At 41.1% G+C, this 23,102-nt stretch overlaps 2 protein-coding genes across 2 annotated transcripts; both read right to left on the bottom strand.

The window, feature by feature from the left end:
- Window positions 1-5,512: 5,512 nt before the first annotated feature.
- LOC122686249 (interferon omega-1-like) lies at window positions 5,513-6,334 on the bottom strand. Its single transcript, XM_043891424.1, has one exon. It carries the CDS (start codon window positions 6,173-6,175, stop codon window positions 5,513-5,515), a length of 663 nt encoding a protein of 220 aa, XP_043747359.1. The 5' UTR covers window positions 6,176-6,334.
- Window positions 6,335-17,955: 11,621 nt separating this feature from the next.
- LOC122686251 (interferon alpha-1-like) lies at window positions 17,956-18,525 on the bottom strand. Its single transcript, XM_043891426.1, has one exon. It carries the CDS (start codon window positions 18,523-18,525, stop codon window positions 17,956-17,958), a length of 570 nt encoding a protein of 189 aa, XP_043747361.1.
- Between the last annotated feature and the right edge of the window lie 4,577 nt (window positions 18,526-23,102).

The following is a 23,102-nucleotide window of genomic DNA, read 5'->3' as shown; positions in this document are numbered from 1 at the left end:
AGCAGTTTATACTGGTGCCCGTTTATGCTGCGATTGATGACTGGAAATCTGAGCATGTTGTGCTATGTTTTCAGATTCTGGGTTGTTTCTGGGGAAAAAGACTAATTCGAGGAAAGGGGAAAGGCATCTACATTCTGCACAGTAATCTAGATATTGGGACCATCCAGTGGGAAGACTTGAGGACAAGACTGAGACTTACAGGAGCCCCTGGGGAAAGGGAAAATGATTTTATTTAATATAAATGATTAATTTCTCCTGCAACATTCAAGTAGTTGAAAATATTTTAAAATGTATAAATAGTCTGAAACTCACACCAAGTTGAAATATTTTCCTTATGCCAAAACAAAGCATTAAGTTCCTGGTTTCAGTGGAAGCAAAATCATCTGTAATGTTTTCAAAATTACTTCTTTGTTTATCTCAGTTCAATTGAGGGAAAGCCATATTTGAGAAACTTATGACCCAGGAGCTACCTTAAATAATTAATCTCAATTTTCAAAATCTTTTTTTCTTCTCATTTCCTTTATCTAAGGATCTTATGTTAAGCTATCAAATGTATACATAGTTTTGCATTGGAGAGTTTTATTCACTTTTTTAAAATATCATTTCATTTAGATAAATTGCTTTAAAATTCATAATCAAGATGTTTTTTATTTCAGCATAATGTAGATTTTCACTTAATACACCGTTTCCTACCTAGTAAGAATCTTATATGCCAAATGCACAGATTGCATGGTGACTTGATGCCCACTAAATGTCTCGATGTGCTTGGGACAGTCATGAGATTATTGTATTTGCTAGTAAAATGTTTAATTGTGCAGATATACTGGTTATAATACTAGAAAAGATTAACTTATTCTAATTTGCAGAGGTAGAATTTTTGCATTAAAAATTAGAGTTGAGCAAGGCTCAGATATGGCATAATCATTTTTAAGGTAGACATGAATTAATGGCGAAACCTTTGTATACACCTGTCCAGTAACAATGCTCACTGCTGTTTAATGTGTCCCTGATGCTTTGTATAATCTACACATTTAAGATAATTTTGTAAGTTTTTGTATTAACATCATATAGAGTACATAACATGAGATGGTATATTGACTGGAGTACAGTAGTCTCATTATCCCTATTTTGATTTTTTTGTTCCTATTTTGATTTTAATTGGAGAATAATGGCTTTACAATGTTGTGTTGGTTTCTGCTGTACAATGTAAACCAGTTCTAAGTACACATATATCCACTCCCTTCTCCCTATTTTAAAGCTGAGAAAACTGTAGGATAGGACAGAAAAGTTGACTGGACTAAATGATGCAAGAATTTGAGGGAAAAGTAAAGAGATGCCCAGATAACAAGTATACTGGTCACCTGAGAAGACAAGAGTAACCCACAAAAAATAAAAACAAAGAAATGTAGCAAGATTGTCATTTTCAAACAGTCTAACTGGTAAAACTGTTTTAAGCTTATCATTATGATTATTATCATTATTACATTTACACTTTTCTTGACACCCCTGAGGACCAGCAGTATCCTACCATTGTGCAGGATACTGGGTGGGAATAAGAAATGGAGACTTGCTCCTGCTCTGGGGAGTCAATTCTTCCCCATTTAAGGGACTGTCAGTTAGAAGGTCCTGATGGAGGATGTAGAGGGGAGGGGCGGGAGGGGTGTTTAAAACTAAAAAGCAAGGCCTTGATCTTGAAAAGTACAGACTATAGGAAATTCTTAAAATAATAAAAGTTGAAATATGGTGAATGAAATATATAAATTGGTGGGATCTTTGTTGATCAATTTTTATATATGAACCCTGGCATGTTACTGCAGAAACTTGGATATGACTCAATAATAATATTTTCTGTACAGCATGTTGACTTATTGATTTTTAAAATCTTTCTTAGAAAATCATACTGTTTGAAGACAGAAAACATACCTATTTCCAGTAATTAACTCTCTGTCCAAATCTCAGCCAAATGTATGTCCATGGTGGTGAATAAATATGGTGGGTGTGCATGAGATAGTTCAGCATATTTCAAATGGTCTAATATCAAAGTTTTGGCTTAGCTCCTGGTTCAAGATGGCAGAGTAGAAGGACACGCACTCATCTCCTGCAAGAGCACCGAAATCACTACTAGCTGTTGAAAACCATCCCCAGGAGAACTCTGGAGCCCACCAAAAAAAGATACCCTACATCCAAAGACAAAGAAGAAACTGCAATGAGACATAGGAGGCACTCAGCACAATAAAAACAAATCCTATACCTGCCAGATGGGAAACCAACAAACTGGAAAACAATAATACCAAAAAAGTCTCCCACTGGTGTGAAGGTTCTGAGCCTCATGTCAGGTTTCGAAGCCTGAGAATCTGGCAAAGAGACTCGGAATCCCCAAGGAATCTGACTCTGAAGGCCAGTGGGATTTAATTACAGAAGTTCCACAGAACTATGGGGAAAAGAGACTCCATTCTCAAAGGGGACAAACAAAATCTTGCGAGCACCATGAGCCAGGTGAAAGGAGCAGTGGCCCCACAGGAGACTGAACCAGACCTCTCTGCTAAAGTTGGAGTCTCCTTTGGAGGTGGGTCAGCAGTGGCCTGCCGTGGGGACAAGGGCACTAGCACTAGCAATCCTGGAAGGTGCCCCTTGGCATGAGTCCCCTTGGAGGTTGCAGAAAATCAAACAATTCATTCAGTAATATAATGTTCCTCACTTTTTTAGTACAAGAAGTGGAAAAATTGACTTCTGAACCCTTTTTTGGTTTTGGTCTTTCAGTAGCAATGCAGAAGCTCAAGGAGATGACATTGCCAGCAAGTATCGACAAAGGACTTTATGGAAAAGAGAACTGGGTTACAACCCGGCATGTTGGGAGCCGCCAGGACGTGCCCAGGCCGTGACAAGGTCACGGGACGAGAGAAGAACCTGCAAGACAGTTCTTCCCCTCGAGGTTGTCCCGGGGGCCCGGTGTGTCCCTTTCCTCCTTCTGTCTTACTGTTGTAGGGCTTTCTATTAATTTTTGGAAATATATAGTAATAAGGCCTCCCTGGAAAAGTCCAAGCCTTTTTGGAAATGCTCTGGCTCAGGACACTACCATAAACATCAAGTCAAAAAAAGAGAAAAGGCCACAGGTATAGTTTGGCTGCTTGCTTAAAAGATTATACATTCTAGAATAGAAAAGAGTAGAGGGATTTAGAATTAGAAGTTGAGATCCGCTTCAGTTTACTTGCTCCTTGGTTGACAGGGTTTTCATTATTGCCATTTCCTTGCTGCTATTTGTCCATTGTTTCCCTTTCTTTAAACAACACGGGATATTATGGGTATTTTTGTAGAGTTAGGAAATGGGGTACATAGGATTTCAATAGAAGATTTATAGTAACCAGCTTCACTGCCATTATCTCACTATTAATAGAAATGTTTTGCTGCTTTAGAGGTGTTTTTGCTGTTTAATAGTTAATCATTGTAAATTGAGGTTTTGTGGTTTCAGGTAAAGAAAAATATCAAGGTTTTTCTCATGGTACTATTCTCAGAAATGTAAAACATGTTACTGTGACCCATCCCATGTATGGTTTTATTGCCCAAAGAATTTACACTATACCTGAGATTTGTAGAACATTGTTTTGTTAGAATGAAAATGTTAAGCCATTGAGGCAAGAAGACTATGTACGGGACATTTAAGAAAAAACCCTGTAATTGGAAACGTTCTAGATGAATGCATAGGGGAAAAACATGGGAAAGAAAAATATTGACAGGAGCATGAAACCAATATCTGATGTAATATGTGGTGACTTAAGGGGGAGGTAACGTTCATTCTATAAAAACTGAGCTATCCTAAAAATAAAAAAAAGCTACCTCTTCTACTCAACCTCCTGTGTGTGTCTGTCTTCTTCCTCGCCGACACCACTCATCCCTTGGGTGTTCCTGGACCCACTGGGCTGGACCCCGACACCAGCACAGCCCAGAACTGGAGAACAGAACCATACACTTCACAGCCCCTGCTCTTTGCTTCCTGCCTCTGCATGTTTGATTATCTGCAAGGACATGAGATCTATCTTTCCCTATTATTCCTGTTTATATTAGATCAAAGCATTTTCTACCAATCCTGCTTTCTCAAAGAGTTTCCTTCAAACTCATAGAATGCTTTTAGAGATATGAAACCCAGAAATTGGAATGCTCTTCAGCATACAGCAATGGAAAGTTCTCACACTGAAAGCACTTTGGAACTAGCACCAAGGTGAAAAGAAAATACCTTTGCCGGGGGCCCAGCACCTTTCCAGTGTCGCCTTCCAGTCACTGTCTCAGGCCAGCTGTCCTGTCTCCTCCCTGAGGGCAGGCACTCTGTGATCCTCACAGTCCTGAGGATTTCTGCCAGGAGCGCTTGATGCCTCTTGTGTGATATGGACTCATTGAATCCAAACAGTAATTATATGAAAACCACTCTTATTGTCCCCATGTTAAAGATGAGGAAACTGACCTGTAGTGTTAGTGACATTTTTCAGGGTCACACTGTTGATAAATAGCGGAGTTTGGATTCAGAGATTTTGGAATTTCTAGAACTCCTTTCCCTTGGGCTCTCTTCCTGTGGCTTCCACTCTGACTACACCATGCAGCTAGAAGAAATCAGCACAGAACGGAGCTCCTGAGATGGAGGCAGTGAAGGCGCTGTGTGAGGGGGTGACCTGCTCAGTCCTGAGGAGGCAGGGCTGAGGAGAAGGTGGGAGACAGAGTAACAGGAGACAGGAGCGGCCATCAACACCGCATGTCGTCAGCTTTCCAGCAGGAGGGGACTGCTTCCCTCAGACATTTATATCAACCATTCTGTAATGAGTGGGTATAGATTAGTTATGCCTATAACTAATGCCTATCAAGATTAACAATTTTCTACAATTTCATATTCTCCTTTCCACTTTTTTCCTTTTTGGCACACTCCACAGCTTCTAGGATCTTAGTTCCCCAACCAAGTCTCCCTGGAGGGAAAACTCAGAGCCCTAACAACTACACCCACAGAAAATTCCTAGAATGCCACCTTTTGACAGACATTTGCTAGAAAGTGATAGAACTGTTCCACAGTATAAAATGAACAAATACTATTTTGCCATGGATATATATAGACAAAATAAGGATTTAGGTTTTCAAAAAAAAAAAAAAACAACTCAAGAAGTTTACCTTGATAAGTATTTAATAAATAAAACAAGTTACAATTTTAATAAAATAGGGGAATATATATTTTCTAAATTTTAATACAATGTAAACATACACATCTTTTATATGAAAAAGTAAATATGATGAGATAAAATATTACATTAACTAAATAAATAAAGAATAAATAAATAATATCAAGGCAGTCATCAGGTATGGACTGATACCCCTACAGCTGGGTACTTTTATATCTACTTGCTTATTACTACTGACATGTATTGGCTGAGTTAATTCAGAAAATTTGGTGGCTAAAGCAGAAACCAGAGTCTTCTGAAATGACAACACCTGAGTGTACAAGGGTGAATTGACATCTTAGTCAGTGAGAGTCATGTCAAGGTGAGATCAGGTATCCATCCATTATTCTTAACCTTTCTTGTAAGCTGGTTGATGAAGACAAGGCTCTCATGATTTCCAGTCTGACGATTTCCCAGGCACAGTCGCTGTATTCCTTCTCTTGCAGGTAGACATGGATGCCCTGGAAGTACCTCTTCATGGCCAGCATGGGGCCCGTCCTTCCCAGGACAGAGTCTTCCTCTCCCATCACCTGCCCCAGGCAGGCGTCCAGGTCGTCCAGCTGCTGATGGAGTCCCGTGCGGAGCTGCTCCAGGAGGGTGGTGTCCCAGGCAGCAGAGGAGCGCTCTGTGTGGAAGAGGTTGAAGCTCTGCTGGAGCATCTCGTGGAGCACAGAGATGGCTTGGGCCTCCTGCAGCTGGCCGCCCTCCACCATCTCCTGGGGGAAAGCGAAGTCCATTCTGTCCTGCAGACAGAAGCGAGGGGAGAGTCTCCTCATTTGGCCCAGGAGCCTGAGGTTCTTCCTGCCAACCAGCACGTGGTTCTGAGACAGGTCACAGCCCAGGGATCCTCCTGGGCCATAGCTGACCAGCACCAGGGCCATCAGTAGACAGAGCACGAAGGCCATGGGGAAGATGTGGCTGCTGCTGGCCTGGCTGAGATGGTGTCTGGTGGAACCTTGAGGTAGGTTCTCTGATGCCATGCTTTCTAAGCAAGGCCATTAAATAGGGAACACGGTAGTTTTCATTTTCTAATTGTTTCTATACACTTTTACTTCCCTTTTTTGATTTTCATGTATGTATTCACAATATGATCAAAGAAAACAATCTAAACTATTAATTTTATCTATTTCCCAATAACTTCAAATGTTCCCAGCCAAATGGATATTTATCAATAAATGAGTAAGTTCTTTGTCTTAAGTCAGGAGTAATGTACTTTTGTAATTACACACATTATTTCTTCCCGTCTCTCATGCATAAATGTTGCTCTCCTCTTGTCCAGGAACACATCAGTAGCCCTCATCTTAGGCTCCATTTTCCCCTCTTACTTTACATGGGAATCCAGTCTCTCTCAGCTCTATGCTTTCTGTATTTATTAGGAATTTACCAGATCATTCTGGCAATTAAGCTCTTTAAAACAAATGATGGGTGTTCTTCAGCGTTTGATTTACAGAAGAGGCTGATTATTACAAGTCCAAGCTCTTCTTCCATGTTTCTGTTCCTTCTAGAACAATTTCCTTCAGGTCCCTGTGTTTGTGCTTCAGGGGACCATGAGGTCAGGACTGTTACAGACATCACCGTTTCTTTCCACTGTTTTCTTACTGGAGACCTGTTGTCCACAGACTGAGCCAATAATTCCACCAGAATCCTGATTCTTCTCTGGGAACATGGGTGAGGAGACTCTAAATGCAGGACAATTGTATTTTCCCAGCAGCACCTCATAAGGGAGAGATGATGTGTAGCCTCACCCTGTCCTCTAGAATGACAGGGTCTACTTCCAAACCTGCTGGATACCCTCCCTGAGAGCAGGGTCACTCCTCAGAATCCTGAGGACTTGAAAATCTCCTTTCTATGGAGGGCCTGTTTACTTGTTGGGAAAAAACTTTATCTTCCAGAACTCCTTCCCTGTCCCCTGAAGCGTTTGTGTGAAGGACCCTGTTACTCTGTGGTGACTTCCTCTTCTCCTGATCCATGTCCTCAGGTGTCCATAGTGTCAGCAGCCCTCAGACACTAAGAGCAAATGTGTATTTGTGCAAGTAAGTGGAGGAATTAATCCAACGGCACTCCCTTAACCTTAACAAAACTTAAAAGGACCCAGGTATTGAAGCCGGGTGTCCTGCATCACAGAACAAGTCTTGACCATCTGAGCTACCAGGCAAGCCCTAGCCATAGTAGAAAAATAATTTTTATTTGACCAAGTATAGATTTAATTATTCAACCCTTTTACTTTTGAGCACTTGTTTTACTGAAATTTTCTGAGCTTGAGGTAGGAGATTTAATGATGATGTTGTTTCTGTTTAGAAGCTATTTCACAGAACCAAGGGTTGAGCTTCATTTGGTCATTCAGTTCAGTTCAGTTGCTCAGTTGTGCCTGACTCTTTGCAACCCCATGGACTGCAGCATGCCAGGATTCCCTGCCCATCACCAACTCCCAGAACTTACTCAAACTCATGTCCATTGAGTTGGTGATGTCATCCAACCATCTCATCCTCTGTCATCCCCCTCTCCCCCTGCCTTCAATCTTTCCCAGCATCAGGGTCTCTTCCAACGAGTCAGTTCTTCACATCAGGTGGCCAAAATATTGAAGTTTCAGCTTCAGCATCAGTCCTTCCAATGAATATTCAGGACTGATTTCCTTTAGGATGGACTGGTTGGATCTCCTTGCAACCCAAGGGACTCTCAAGAGTCTTCTCCAGCACCACAGTTCAAGAGCATCAATTCTTTGGTGCTCAACTGCCAGAGTCCAGCCCCAGCAGGATCCAGGGGAACCCTCAGGATGAACGGTGTTGGTGAATGAGAGAGAGACAGTGAGACAAAGCTTGGGGGCTAAGTCTGAAGTTTACTTTTGCACGGCCCCTTTATACCCTTAACAGCATCTTTTTGGGGGAAGTGCATATTGCTTACACACAGGTCATCTTAAAACAGCAACTTGACCTTCAACAGAAACAGGATGTCACCCACATACTTTTCGTTCACAAGAGTCTTCCCTATCATTTGGCCTTCAGGCCTGCTAACATTTTATGGCTTGCACCTGGTGTGACTTAAGCAACTTCAGTAGCCGACCCTGTTTTTCTCATAATTAATCTATTTTCTTTCTAATAGGCATCATCTCTATGGGAACTAGATAGGATTACATTTTTACAGAACAGAAATGCGAAGGACTGCAAAAACAGCAGATATAGCACAAAACAGGCTCTTAGTCTAAAAGTTAACTCTAATCTCTATCTAAAGTATTTTCTATGAGGCACATTTGTGGCTATTATATTTGTGGAGCTTTTCTCACCCTGAGAAGGGGCCTATGCTTAATAGTTTCTTTTGTTAGCGTACTGTGCTTAGGATATTTAGAACAATCATGAGCATTTTTTGCAATGAGAGCACACATTTATCAAACAAGCCAGAATGCCAGCAAAAGAGTTTAAACTGAAGCATTTCTTTCATCCCTAGCCCCTTCATAGGGTACCAGCATCTAGGAGATTTATTAATTAGGGTTTTAAGTTGGTCTTTATTCAATGAAAGAGGAGCAGGAGAGCTCTCGGCAGGCAACACAAGAATCCGCAGCAAGGCAAACAAGGACAACAGCAGAAAAGGAGGGAGGATACAGGGTGGGGTAGAGGCCGAGGCCAACCTGGAGGGTCCCTTATCCTAGACGGCCTTGCCTGTCAGGATTTTTCCTCATGACGTCATCATGAATGGGGTCCTGGATGGCCTTGCCTGTCCGGTATTTTCTTCATGACCTCGTCATGGGCAGGATCTCCCATAATGGCTCCCAGCACTCAACTTTCTTTATAGTCCAACTCTCACATCCATACATGACTACTGGAAAAACCATAGCTTTGTTTGACTAGATGGATCTTTGTTGGTAAAGTAATGTCTCTGTTTTTTAATATGCTATCTAGGTTGGTCATAACTTTTCTTTCAAGGAGCAAGTGTCTTTTAATTTCATGGCTGCACTCACCATCTGCAGTGATTTTGGAGCCCCAAAATAAAGTCTGCCTCTGTTTCCATTGTTTCCCCATCTATTGCCATGAAGTGGTGGGACCGGATGCCATGATCTTAGTTTTCTGAATGTTGAGCTTTGAGCCAACTTTTTCACTCTCCTCTTTCACTTTCATCAAGAGGCTCTTTAGTTCTTCTTCACTTTCTGCCATAAGGGTGGTGTCACTTGTATGTCTGAGGTTATTGACATTTCTCCTGGCAATCTTGATTCCAGCTTATGCTTCATCCAACCCAGCATTTCTCATGATGTACTCTATATATAAGTTAAATAAGCAGAGTGACAATATACAGCTTTGACGTACTCCTTTCCCGATTTGGAACCAGTCTGTTGTTCCATGTCCAGTTCTAACTGTTGCTTAAGCCAGCTGAATTCCATGGGTATCTCTGCTCCTCTGAGAATTCAGGGCAGTGAGGACCAGCCTAGTAGGTCAGGAGAAATACCCTTTTTTCCTTTACTTGAGTGTAATATTTCATTCAGTTTTTAATACCCTATATTCACTTAGTGGCTGACTGGACAAGACTTGTCTCAGTGCTCCTGATCTAGTTCTAATTCATGATGAGATAAAGAAAAGTAAAGAAAGCCATAGGGGCTGCATCTCTATCACTTTCAAGACTTTAGATTTTGTTTCTCTTTGCAAGTTTCCTAGAAAGTACAATTGGAGATGTGTTTTGTGGACAAAAAGAAAGCAAATGTAAGTCTTCAACGTAATGAATGTGGAAGAAGGGAAGTGGTTTTCCCCTGACACAGTGACGTATCCTGAGTTAGCAAACTTCAGTGCAGCACAGCTGGGGACGGGGCTGTGGCAGAGGGGAAGGGTGAGGCCAGTATGAACAAGGATCAGAGAAATGCAAATCAAAACCACAGTGAGGTACCACTTCACGCCAGTCAGAATGGCTGCTATCCAAAAGTCTGTAAGCAATGAATGCTGGAGAGGGTGTGGAGAAAAGGGAACTCTCTTTCACTGTTGGTGGGAATGCAAGCTAGTACAGCCACTATGGCGAACAGTGTGGAGATTCCTTAAAAAACTGGAAATAGAACTGCTATATGACCCAGCAATCCCACTGCTGGCCATGCACACTGAGGAAACCAGAATTGAAAGAGACACGTGCACCCCAATGTTCATTGCGGCACTGTTTATAATAGCCAGGACATGGAAGCAACCTAGATGTCCATCAGCAGATGAATGGATAAGAAAGCTGTGGTGCGTATACACAATGGAATATTACTCAGCCATTAAAAAGAATACATTTGAATCAGTTCTAATGAGGTGGATGAAACTGGAGCCTATTTTACAGAGTGAAGTAAGCCAGAAAGAAAAACACCAATACAGTATACTAACACATATATATGGAATTTAGAAAGATGGTAACGATAACCCTGTATGCAAGACAGAAAAAGAGACACAGATGTATTGGACAGTCTTTTGTACTCCGTGGGAGAGGGCGAGGGCGGGATGATATGGGAGAATGGCATTGAAACATGTAAATTATCATATGTGAGAGGAATCGCCAGTCCAGGTTCAATGCATGAGACAGGGTGCTCAGGGCTGGTGCACTGGGATGACCCAGAGGGATGGGATGGGGAGGGAGATGGGAGGGGGGTTCAGGATGGGGAACACATGTACACCCATGGAGGATTCAAGTCAATGTATGGCAAAACCAATACAATATTGTAAAGTAAAATAAATTAATTAATTAAAAAAAAAAGAAAGAAAAGCTGGGACACAGCTGCTTCTGACAGAAGTTCAATAAAAGCCAAGCCCTGACTCTATTGACTGCTTTCAGCTTTGTATAATAGTCATTTGATGTTTCTTTCATATAATCCACATGTGATCAGTAATAAGGAAAGAAGGAATAAGACACACCCACCAGCTCACAAGAGACTAACAAGCAGAACCCAGTTGTTAGAACAATAACCCTCTCTGGCAAGATCGTGGAATCTAGCTTTGCTGAGCATTTGTGTAGGTGGTAAATACACCTGGGCACTGAGAAGGTGTTTGGGAAAGCTAGAATTAAAAGGAAAGGAATTAGATGATTTAAAAGATTCTGATCTTATTCTAAATAATAGTGATTGTGATATTAAAAAATAATAACTGAATTTTATTGCTTGCTACTAATGGACTAGCCACTTTTCTAAGTTCTTTCAAATTTTAACTCAGTCCTCTCATTAACACTATTAGGTTATAGTCAGTCATGCAACTAGAGAGCAACATAAATCTTGACAACTGAACTATTCCTAATGTACCAAAGATATAAGGGAACACCTTAGTGGCTCTACAATGATTTTTCTTAAAGAACCCATTAAAAAAGTCAAGAGTTCAATTGAAGATATTTAGGAATGAACGAAATAAGTAGATCCAGGAGAGTGAGATGACAGAGGACCCTATTCCACTACAAATGCCAAAGAGTACTGTCTATGGTTTTGTGGGATGATTCGGGTGTGGTCTGAGTGAACAGAACTAAGTTCTAATCAAAAACACAATATCACTATTGTGTAGTTAGAACAGAATAGATATGTCCGCCAAATGAAGAAGAAAAAGAAAGCATTTCCTAGAGTTTCCTAGAGTTTCCTAGAGGTCTAGTCATCAGGATCCTATATTTTCACTGCTGCAGGCCAGGTTCAATCCCTAATTGGGGAACTGAGATCTCACAAGCCACACAGCAAGAACTCTTAAGATTGTATGAGTTATTTCATCAATGAAATTTAGTAAAATAATGTTATTAAACCTACAGGAGCTGACTCCTGAAATCTTTGTAGTTTTAACTCTTGACTTTTCCAGTGAGTTTAATTTCTACCCATTTTAGCTCTGATGTTTCTCCTTCAGGATGACAACTAAAATGTCATTTTCCATCTTGTTCTACACGAATGAAATCGCTATACCCACTGCAGTCCCTGACCTCCAACACACCCTGATAGGTGTTCAGGGGGGAGATCAGGAACGAGGCTGGGAAAATTGACACAACAGGCCAGCAGAGAATTAGATAATTCCCAGAGAAAATGTTTGAACCCAATTTTTGCAACTTCTCATTCTTAGAAAAGCTTGGAAATCATTTATAGAGACATCTGTTCCTCCTGACTCTCAGCCACGTTCTACCAAGATGTGAGCTCGATGCCATATAACCCCTTTACCACAAACACATATACACTGACCTCCCGCTAAGTCCTTGAGCAGTTACTCAGAGCTGAGGAGAGGCTGTCTTCCAGCCTGTAGTCCTCAGTAAGTCTTCCCCCAAAACTGAACTCCTGGCTCTCACCCTGTTGGATATTTTTCAGTTGACAAGGACCTCTTCCAGGAGACCTCCTCAGGTCAGCCTGTTACTCTCACTCACATTCTCTTTCATTTCCCACCTCCAGTCCAGACGGCTCATCCTGTTGTCCACTGAGTCCAGTGAAGACCCTCTGCTCTTTATTTTTCCAGCTACTAGTGATGATGTGGGCACTGAAGAGGCCTTATGTGTGACCGAGATGGAAGAGCGTGCATGCTTCCTGGACAGTAGTAGCACAGGTTTAGTGTATGTGCAGCCGAAGTGAGCGCAGCAGCACCGGTTTTGATGGGCTCCTTAGCAAGGAGGGTCTGAAATGAACTCCAGAGTCAGCCTTATGATCTTACATGGTTGTGTTTATTTAAATTTCTAGCCTCAATCTTTTGAAAATCAAAAATAATACTGTAGGATTGAAATAAAAATAATACTTAAGAAATCATTTGTTAATAAAATGATATTTTTAGCAGTAATATAGGAATGGTTTTTGCTTGTATTAGGGCCCTAATCCTCTGGAAGGGTTCCAAACCTAAAATGTACTTTAAATGTCCTCTATCTTTAAAAGTATCTACTCAGTGCTATATGTACCAACTGGAAAGAAGAGAGAAGCTCAATCCATCAATGTCCTCTTTATCAATTGCCCACAATAAATACATGAATTTCCACAAAAATCATTGTTACTTTTAGAAAACGTGATCTTCCAGTGTGCACGTTACTGTCATATGTCCTGCAGGGAAAGCTCTGTCCCACTGTTGCTAAAGATTAAAGCCCTGCCTGCATCCCTTCTACGAAAGCTTGTTTGATCTTGTTTGTCTCTCAAAAAGGCAAAGACACCATGATGGAATTTAAGAACTTCCTTGGATTGCATTGTCCCCAGGCACATCCTGCCCTGCTCTGTGATAACTTGCTGGGTCCTAAGGAAGAAACAAGTCTGCAGCTGTGACGGGAGTGACCCTCATGCCTTCCAGGACTCTGCAGGCTGCTGTGGTGTGAACGTCACCCATGCTGGGGACCCAGCTAGTGGCCAGTCATTCGTGCTCTGTCTCTGTACTTTCAACATCCACTTCGGTCTTCTCAGTCTCTGAAAAGGAATGTTGTGGAGAAGGACTTGCCTCAGTGTAGCCCATCTGTGTTGTTCCATATCCTGAGGACCTGCCACTGCTCCACAAACATTTTAAATGTCTGTGTTCTCCTTCCAAGTTCTCAAGCTGCTGCTGACTTTCAGCTCCATGTTTCCTGCCCTTTGGGCTTTTTGAGTAAGTGAGATTCTTGAACCAGGTGAGCTCCTCCTAGTGTAATCAGCATGTGGAAGAGCCCAGGTAGACGCTCAGAGGAGCCCCTGGAGTCTCCACCATTGTTCACTGTGGTGCATTTCCCTCTATTTACTGTGTTTCTTTGGGAGGCTGGACAGTCTGGACCTGCAGTGCTTTTCAGGCAGAGTGGGTAAAATCATAGGAGAGTGTCTGACAGACCTAGAACATTAACTCAGGTCCTGCTTTTTGGTTGGTGGCTTTGCCGTCTTACGGGTAAATTGACAACCAGAAAGTGTAATGGAGAAGGACACAGCTGTCCGAATGGAGAGGACACCTTCATGCAGAGTGAATGAGGAGAGCATGCTGGGGGTTTCTACACTGGGAGGAGTGAATGATTGTGATAGTTGAGTGTAAGAATGAGACCCAGGGGAGCAGAGATGAAGCAGAATGGTGCCATGTATCAGAATCAGCAGATAGGTATATGGTATGTTATACATGTAGCATGCTTTATTACTTTGTTTTCACACATGTGTATATTATTATTTTATCATGTATATAATTACATAAAATTGATGAAACACTTTCCCCCAATACTTTTATTTAGGTTGTTATTGTTTTGCAGTCAGTGAAAGAGGGAGGGTAGGAGAATTCATTATTCCCATTTAGATTTATATGAAAGAAAAGAAAATATGCACTACCTGTTTAGCCCTCACTCAGTGTATGATACTTGGCTATGTGCTCTTTAATGTTCTGCTTTGTCTGACTCTCCAAACACTAGGAACATTTTCACTTACTTTATATTTGAGGAGACTGAGGTTCAGGGAAGTTCAGTGGTTTCCTGTGATGACCCTGACAGAGTCTAGACTCAATGCAGGATCTCATATCACATAGAAATCATTTTTTAACTTTCAGCCCGTGTGAGTCTCAACCCTTTGATTTCTTCTCCGGTGCTTTGGGAAGATCTGTTCTCCCGGTTGGCTCCCAAGTGCACTGGATGCTCCACCTCTGGGCCCTTTGCAGACTCTTCTTTACTTTCTCAACCTTCAGAGTGGAAGGTCCTCATGAACTTTAGGTCATCTTCTCATTCTACACTCTAATCCTAAAGCACAACGTCCACATAAGCTTCTACCAATGGGAAATGGGAAACCTGTCTTTAGGTGTTTCTTGGGCACTTTACAGACAAGTCGTCTTTATCCCCTTCTTGAGAGGCCTCAACCAGATCCTGGTGGGAGAATCCCCTTTTGTCTAGCTCTCATTGTAACAGGGAACTTAAATAATTAAGCATGATTACTGCTTTTATACCTTTCTCTTCCAAACTAAACCCTCCAAAATAAGAAGTTTCACATTTGGTTTTTCCACCTCTGTGTTTTCAGAACTGAAAATATATCTGATATAGAAATAAACAATTTCAAATCATATATCTGATATAGAAATATGCAGTTTTAAGTTATAACCTGCTGAAAGAAGTGAGTGATGAGTAGAATTCTTCATCCAGGTTTCAGTATGCATTGTGAATTTAAGCTATTTCTTTTTACAAGAGTAACAATTCCAAGCTGTCTTCTGGGGAAGAGTTTCGTAAATTAAAGGACAAAATAATTTGAAAAATGATAAACATAAATATATTTTCTTAAATTTGAATAAATTATACATTTGAACATGATATTGTATGAACAAAACTATTCTAAATACCATATATAGTATGACTGAGGTAAAGTACAGGGATAAGTAGGTGAATACGTTAGAGCCCTTTGCACTTTAATCACTGTTATATTGACTCCTGATCTGATAATTCCTAAACCTCTACTGTATCTGAGACTAGCTGTGATACTTGCTGTGTGTCCTCCAACTGTGTTCTTCAGCTTTTAGTACAGTAAATGTCTGTTAAAAGTTGATGTTGATGGACTGGATAAAAGGGAACGAGGTAAATTGGCCTTGACAGTGATCATTAGCATTCATTTTGGGAGGAGTTTGGCTGTGTTTACTTGTAGTTCTGCCTTTGTTTCTGCCCTCTTGATTTTGCATGTCAACTACACTGGCTTATGGTTCTGGATTGGTCTTCTTGAAAACAGATTTATTAGACGTGTTTGACAAGTAACCACCATAGAAGAAAGGTGTATGTCTTGTTCACCATTCTGTCATGAGCACAGAGTTCATAATAACTGCACCGAATTCACAAAGAATATTCTTAGAGTTTCCATCAGACGTCCCACCAGAATCTTCTGTTGACTTCACTTATTGACCTTCTTAAGAGAAGTAGTTAATAAGCATCTTTAGCTGACATTTCTACTGCACCTCTTGAATCTTCATTTTCATCTCACAGTGGAGCTGTAGGGTCTGTGATGCTAGGTAATCAGCCCTCATGCTTTCCCGATTTCAGAGTCTTTGTAATTTTATACATTCTTTTTCATTTAGTACTTTTCTGGGCAGGGCTTGTCTTGCTACTTCTGAATTACTTTCTGTATCATTTTGAGGTTGTAGCTTAATAAGAAAGTAAAAATGGAAACATAAAGGGCCTGTACCATGATTTTCCATGTTCAATACATCATTGATTTTCTTCTCCATTCAGCTTTCTTGGAAAGCTGTCACTGTGTTGGAAGCACTGAGGTAAAAGGAAAACAAATGCTATTCTAACTATGGTGAGAGTAAAAGAACTAAAGAGAATCCCCAGAGGAAACAGGTGACATTGGGACTTTGTTTCTTATTAAATTGCCACCCAATCCAGTATCGTTCCCGGTGGTTAATTCCACCCCATCAGCTCTCAGTAAGGTCAGTTCCATCTGCTTTCTGTGCAGTGAATGCTTTCAACCACAGAGCAGCTTCCTGACATTCAACACTCTATAACACAATCAAAAGAATGATACTTCATCACTGTGTGTTACTAAATCTCATGATTTAAAGTAAATCAGATCTTAAACAGTGATATGAGTTGTTAATGCATCAAATCCACGAAATAAGCAAAGTATGAAACACTGCAGAGCAGGGGGAAAAAACAAACACCTTGCACTCTAAGTCCCACCCTATCCTCTCCTCAATGAGACAGCAAATATCTCAAAACCATTTTCTATACATATTATTATTACCTTCTCTTCTCCGTCCTTCCACCTTGTCCACTATGGTGTCTGTTGATTAAGTCTACCAAGCAAGCTCTCGTTAAGGTGGCCCATGCCATCTCTTTTCCCAAGTAAGAAGCACTTTCCATCTACAGGTTCATGAATGCATTGAGTCTTAAGTGGTTGCAGCCTTTGCATCTCTGTCCTCTCACCATTCTCTCTTGTGCTGTTAACATATGGCCATTCCCTCTCTGCTTCCTTTGTGGCATTCCCTCCCTTTTAAGACTGAGGTCATGGGACTCAATTTTCAGTGCTTTTCTCATTCTATATCTCGTCCTATTTGATCAGTTCTTCTGTTACGCCTTACACTTTATGGAATTGCTTGTAAATTGCCATCGCCAATATCCATTGAACATTTGCACTGAAATGTCTACTATAAGTAGTTGACTTTTATTTTCACATGCTCCCAAAGCTTGATCCACCTTCTACTGGGGGAATTCCATTTTCCTCCCTTTCATTGTATCAGTCAAGCTAATTGATAGTCATTTCTACTACTAATTATACTATTTTAAAAATAGTTAACATTTTATTATAAACTAACTCATTATTGTTTTTAGGTTACTTTCCATTAAATAATCAAAGTTACAAAAATGATTGGATTAATTAATTTCACATCTAGGTCCTGAGAGCAACACACCACCTGGCTAGAGAAAGTATATTTTTACTTGTAATGTGCAAATCATAAAGATGGGTGAAGGAATTGCAAAATGCATTCTTTAATCAAGTTGTGTATTCAGTCTTGATGTTTCTTTTTTAAAGAAAAACAAAGGAAGTTTTTTATAGTAAGGTTTAATGAATGAAGAAAACTCATAAATTGACTAAATACAAAATATATTTTTCCCTTAAGTATACATACATAATTATATGAACAAAATAAATTAATTCTTTATATATAGATAAATATTAAATTAGATAAATAAATGTCCAAGTATATAAATAAGTAGATGGATCAGCTTGAGTATCTGCAATGGACTAGTGCCTGTAGAGTAGAACATGATGTCGCTTAATATACTTGAAATCATTTGACAAATTGAATCGATTCAGGGCAGGATGACAGCGGAAATGTGAGCCCTTGACGTGGCCGTGCAGGAGGCATGTCTTGTTGGTCTGTGAGGATCATTTCCGTGTTGAACCAGGTGTGTGTCAGTCCTTCCTCCGGAATCTCTCCTGCAAGTTTGTTGAGGAAGAGAAGGCTCTCATGACTTCCGCTCTGACAACCTCCCAGGCACAAGGGCTGTGTCCCTTCTCTTGCAGATAGAGAGTGACTCTGTGGAAGTATTTCCTCAGAGCCAGGCTGGAGTCCCCCTTGAGCAGGGGAGCCCCTTGCAGCCCCTGCTCCTGCCTCAGACAGGCTTGCAGGTCAGTGAGCTGCTGATCCAGTGCAGTGCGGAGCTTGTCCAGGAGGCTCTGGTCCCACGCAGCGGCCGAGCCCTGAGTGCTGAAGAGCTGGAAGGTGTGCTGGGTCACCTCGTGGAGCACAGAGATGGCTTGAGCCCTCTGCAACTGGCTGCCACCCAGCGCCTCCTGGGGGAATGCGAAGTCATTCCTGTCCTGCAGGCAGGAGGAAGGGGAGACCCTCCTCAGTTGTCGCAGGAGCGTCAGGACCCTCCTGTTGGCCAGGCTGTGGGTGGGAGGCAGGTGGCAGCCCAGAGAGCAGATGGCGTTGCAGCTGAGCAGCAGCAGGGCCAGGAGTAAGGACCAGGCTGGGGCCATCGGGGACCTTGTGGATGCTGCTGGCCTGGGGAGGTGGGTGACTCTGTGAACCTGCTCTCTAGGTTCCCTGAAGACCTTCCTTCAGGCCTGTGTCTTAAATAGGAGCCCATGGTTTCCATTTTCTGAGAGTTCCCTCTTGCCTTCTACTTTTGTTTTTGCTTTTCAATTTGCACTCTTCAAATGGGTTAGGACAGCGTTTCGCAAACGTTGTTTTCATTATTGCCTCCTCTTCCCCTATTGACAGAGTCTTCTGAGATATTTTTTTCCTAATTACCCACACCATGAAATTTTGACAACACAATTATGCTGTGGATCCATCTTTGTACTACTTGCATATCTTTATACATAGAAAAAGAAAGTTCAAAGCTTACTTGTTGTATTCACCCTAGGGTTAACAATGCCGTAAAATGAAAGGTGTACATTAAATGTAAAAGTTGTTGAATTTTGTTTACTTTATGAATGAGTTTGAAGAATGACTTTTAATGGAGGATATTTACTTATATAAATAGTAATGTACCAAATTACATATTCATATGAAATTCATATAAAAATATATAATAATACCTCAGTATAGATAGACTTAAAAATCTTTCAAAACCCAAAATCATCGAAAATCTTTGATTATTTTCCTCATATTTATTTTGAAGCACTTTTAACTTTGTTTCATATCAGAAACCAATTTTTAATTCCCTGTCTGCTGAATATTCATCTCAATTTTATCAACATTTCTTTCTGTTTAGCTGTTCACATACTTATGGATGTTCTTAACAACTTTGATAGGAATAAATAATAAAATGCCATGATACCAATCCAATGGAGGAAAGTGAAGAGGAACTAAAGAGTCTCTTGATGAGGGTGAAAGAGGAGACTGAAAAAGCTGGCATAACACTCAACATTTAAAAACCTAAGCTTATGACATCTATGGCAAATAGATGGGAGAAAGAGAGGAAACAGTGACAGATTTTCTTTTCTTGGCCTCCAAAATCACTGTGGACGTTGACTGCAGCTACAAAATTAAAAGACACTTGCTCCTTGGAAGAAAAGCTATGACAGAACTAGATAGCATGTTAAAAAGCATAAACATCACTTTGACAACAAACGTCTGTATAGTCAAAGCTATGGTATTTCCAATAGTCTTATATGGTTGTGAGAGTTGGACCATAAAGAAGGCTGAGTGCAGTAGAATTGATCCATTTGAACTATGGTGCTGGAGAAGACTCCTGAGAGTCCCTTGCACAGCAAGGAGATCAAACCAGTCAAGAAATCAACCCTGAATATCACTGGAAGGATTGATAATGAAGCTGAAGCTCCAATAAGTAGGTAAACGTTAGTTGCTTAGTCATGTCTGATCTTTATGACCCCATGAACTGTAGCCAGCCAGTTGCTCTTTTGTCCATGGAATTCTCTAGGCAAGAATACTGGAGTAGGTTGCCATTCCCTTCTTCAGGGATCTTCCCGACCCAGGGATCAATCTTGGATCTCCCGCACTGCAGGTACATTCTTTACCATCTGAGCTACCAGGGAAGCCATGTAGTTTGGCCATCTGATGTACAGAGCCACCTCACTGGAAAAGACCCTGGTGCTGGGAAAGATTGGGGGCAGGAGGAGGAAATGGTTGGATGGCATTACCAACTCAGTGGATATGAATTTGAGCAAACTCCAGGAGATAGTGAAGGACAGGGAATCCTGGCGTGCTGCTGTCCATGGGGTCGTGAAGAGTCAGACAGGATTGAGCACAGGATTTAGCAACTCAAAAATAGCAATAAAATATTCTTCCCTTGATCCCTGGGAAGTGCACTTCTCTAGGCAGCTGTAGGAGGACCAAAGAACTCTTTTTCTCGGGTTCCTTTGGGATGCCCACTTTGGAGAGTTTGCAGTTCTGGGCTCTGCAGACCGTCAGGGCACAGCAACCTCAGTGAGTCTTTTGATACTGATTTACTACTGGGGGGAAAAACTTTTTGTTTTCACAGTGCTGAGTGCTGAAGAGGGAGCCTTGTAGCCCTACCAGTGACAGTATTCTCTGGTTGGGAGCTCAGAACCTTGCATTTTCTGAGCCTTCCCTAGAGTTTTGTGCTTTATTTTCCAGGAAGGATTCCATTTACTGAGGGGCTTCATTCAGGTGGGGAGTCAGCGAATTGGGGTTGATTTTACAGACTCGGGTCCCTTCTGGCACCATCCAGCAACAGCTCAGAGACAGGGAGCCTGGTGGTGGTGATGGGACCTCTGGAAGGTGTCCAGGATGTCCTGGGGTGAGTGAGAGCACGGCCACCACCAGGGCCAAGGACTGGGGAGCTGTGGTTTCCTGCTTTAAGAATATTTATCCCTGTGCAGAATAAATTAAAAAAAAAATATTTCCTGGCCTATTCATGGATAACAAGAAAAAAAAATAATTTAGAACATGAAACCAACAGATTTCTTCTTGAACAAGTTGGCAGGAAAACTCAGGAATTAAGGGGAAATATTTTAATTCTCAAGATACTGAAATTTACTGACCTTCACCAAAACATGAAGTTAAGCAAGTTGGTTAATTTCACTGCCCCCTCTCTGACTGGTTACTGATTAAAGGAATGGTTGATGCAGATATTTGGATCAAGCCATGGATAGGGAACAATTGGCTAAATTGTTAAATGATTTTTAAAATATCCAATTGTTTTTCAAAATATATTAAAATATTGTAGGTATATTTTTCCCACTATCCCTTGGGAAGAACCAGAAGGCAGAGCATTCTTCCCTGTTGCCTCGTTTTTCTTGCTGTTTCCTTTCTTTCATCAGTACTCTTAGTGTCCTTTAGATGGGCTGTCATTCCTCTCTTTGATTCAGACTCTACGGTTTTTACTTGTGAGTGCAGATTATCAGTTTTCTTTCTGAAGAAGGGGATTGAGAATAATTACACATGACAATCTCTTCTCTGTCATGTATGCTTTGGACATGAGATATTTACATACAACCTCAACTAGGACTGCCCTGCCCTGTGTCTTAGTTCAGGCTGCTCTGACAAGGTCCCAGAGACTGGGTGGCTCATGGGTGACAGAAGCTTATTTGTCACAGTCCTGGGGCTGCAAGTGTGAGATCAAGGGTGCCAGCAGCGTGGCGTTCTGGTGAGAACCCTCTTCTGGGTTGCAGACTGCCAGCGTCTCTCTATGTCCTCACATGGTGGAGAGCAGAGAGGAAGCAAAGTGTCTTGTGAGCCTCATGAAGACAGTAATCCTGTGCGTGGGGAATCTCCCCTCATAACCTCCTCTAACCCTAATGATTTCTCTAATATCCCACCTCCTGATATGATCACATGGTGGGAGTAGATTTCAATATATGAATTTTGGGAACACACACCCAGTCAACCTGTAACATGGTAACAAGAAGATACCGAGGCATTGTGTTTATTGCAGATTCATTAGAATATATTTCATTCTTGATATTCATTTGAGGATAACACATTCCTTGATGCTGTCATCCCTTATTATGGCTCATTCATCCTGAATTGATTACTAATTTAATGTTACAATGCTACTGTGAACATGATTACCAAGAACTTGCCAAACAAATTCCACAGACTTTCAATCTTAAAAAATGACATTAACTGCAACTACAAATTCCTTAAGGGACACTTAATCCTTCCAACATAGTTGAACCTGAGTTGTAAATATTCTCATTTCCAGGAAACACCTGCTAAGACTTTATTTGAATAAAACAATCTAATAAGAAAATGGCAAGTCCAGGATTCAAAACCTAATATGTCAAATTCCAAACCCCACCTCCCTATCCATATCATAAACACCTGTGCAAATTGAATGTATTGAACCATCACTTATTTTCCTATTTCACTAACACACGTTGTGCCTTTGTTTTCCATACCTTGCTGTTACAGTACTCTATATTTTCACTATTTTATCGTCTATCTCCAAATTTCTAGGTGAATTGAGCAATTTACAAGGTATCCTGATTATTTTATGTAATAAGCAAAATGAAATTATCAACTGGTAATTCTTTCTGAGAGTCTAAATGTAACTGACAAAATTAATAATTCTAATAATTATAAAATAATCATATTTAACTGTCCTGGATGATTCATAAAGATTGCTCAATTAACTGTCACCATAAATTTGAGATGCATGATAGATAAGACCCTTGAGAATTATAGCCATTGCAAGAGATTGGATTACAAACATTCCAGTGAGCCTGCGTAGAAAACAGACTTCCCTAGTGGGAAAGAATCTTTCAGTGGATTAAAGAATCCACGTGTCCATGCAGGAGAGGCGTGTTAGATCCCTGGATTGGGAAGATCCTCTGGAGGAGGAAAGGGCAACACACTCCAGTATTCTTGTCTGGGAAATCCCATGGACGGAGAAGCCTGGCAGGCTTCCCTGGGGTCACAAAGAGTCGAATGAGACTTAGCAGCTAAACAATGAGAACAACTGTAGAAAACACCAAGCTGACAGGGCTCTTGTGGATTTAGGTTAAAAATACTTAATGCTACCAAATTACATGAATGTGGGAAATGACTGGAAGAAAAGACGACGCATGCTAACCGGTGAAACGTTAGGGATGGAGCAGAGCATTCCCACTGCCATCAGCAGGGA

This window comes from Cervus elaphus, chromosome 29, assembly GCF_910594005.1.
Source record: "Cervus elaphus chromosome 29, mCerEla1.1, whole genome shotgun sequence".
Lineage (NCBI taxonomy): Eukaryota > Metazoa > Chordata > Mammalia > Artiodactyla > Cervidae > Cervus > Cervus elaphus.
The sequence above is the reverse complement of the archived record's forward strand: the minus strand, read 5'-3'. Positions and strand labels throughout refer to the sequence as shown.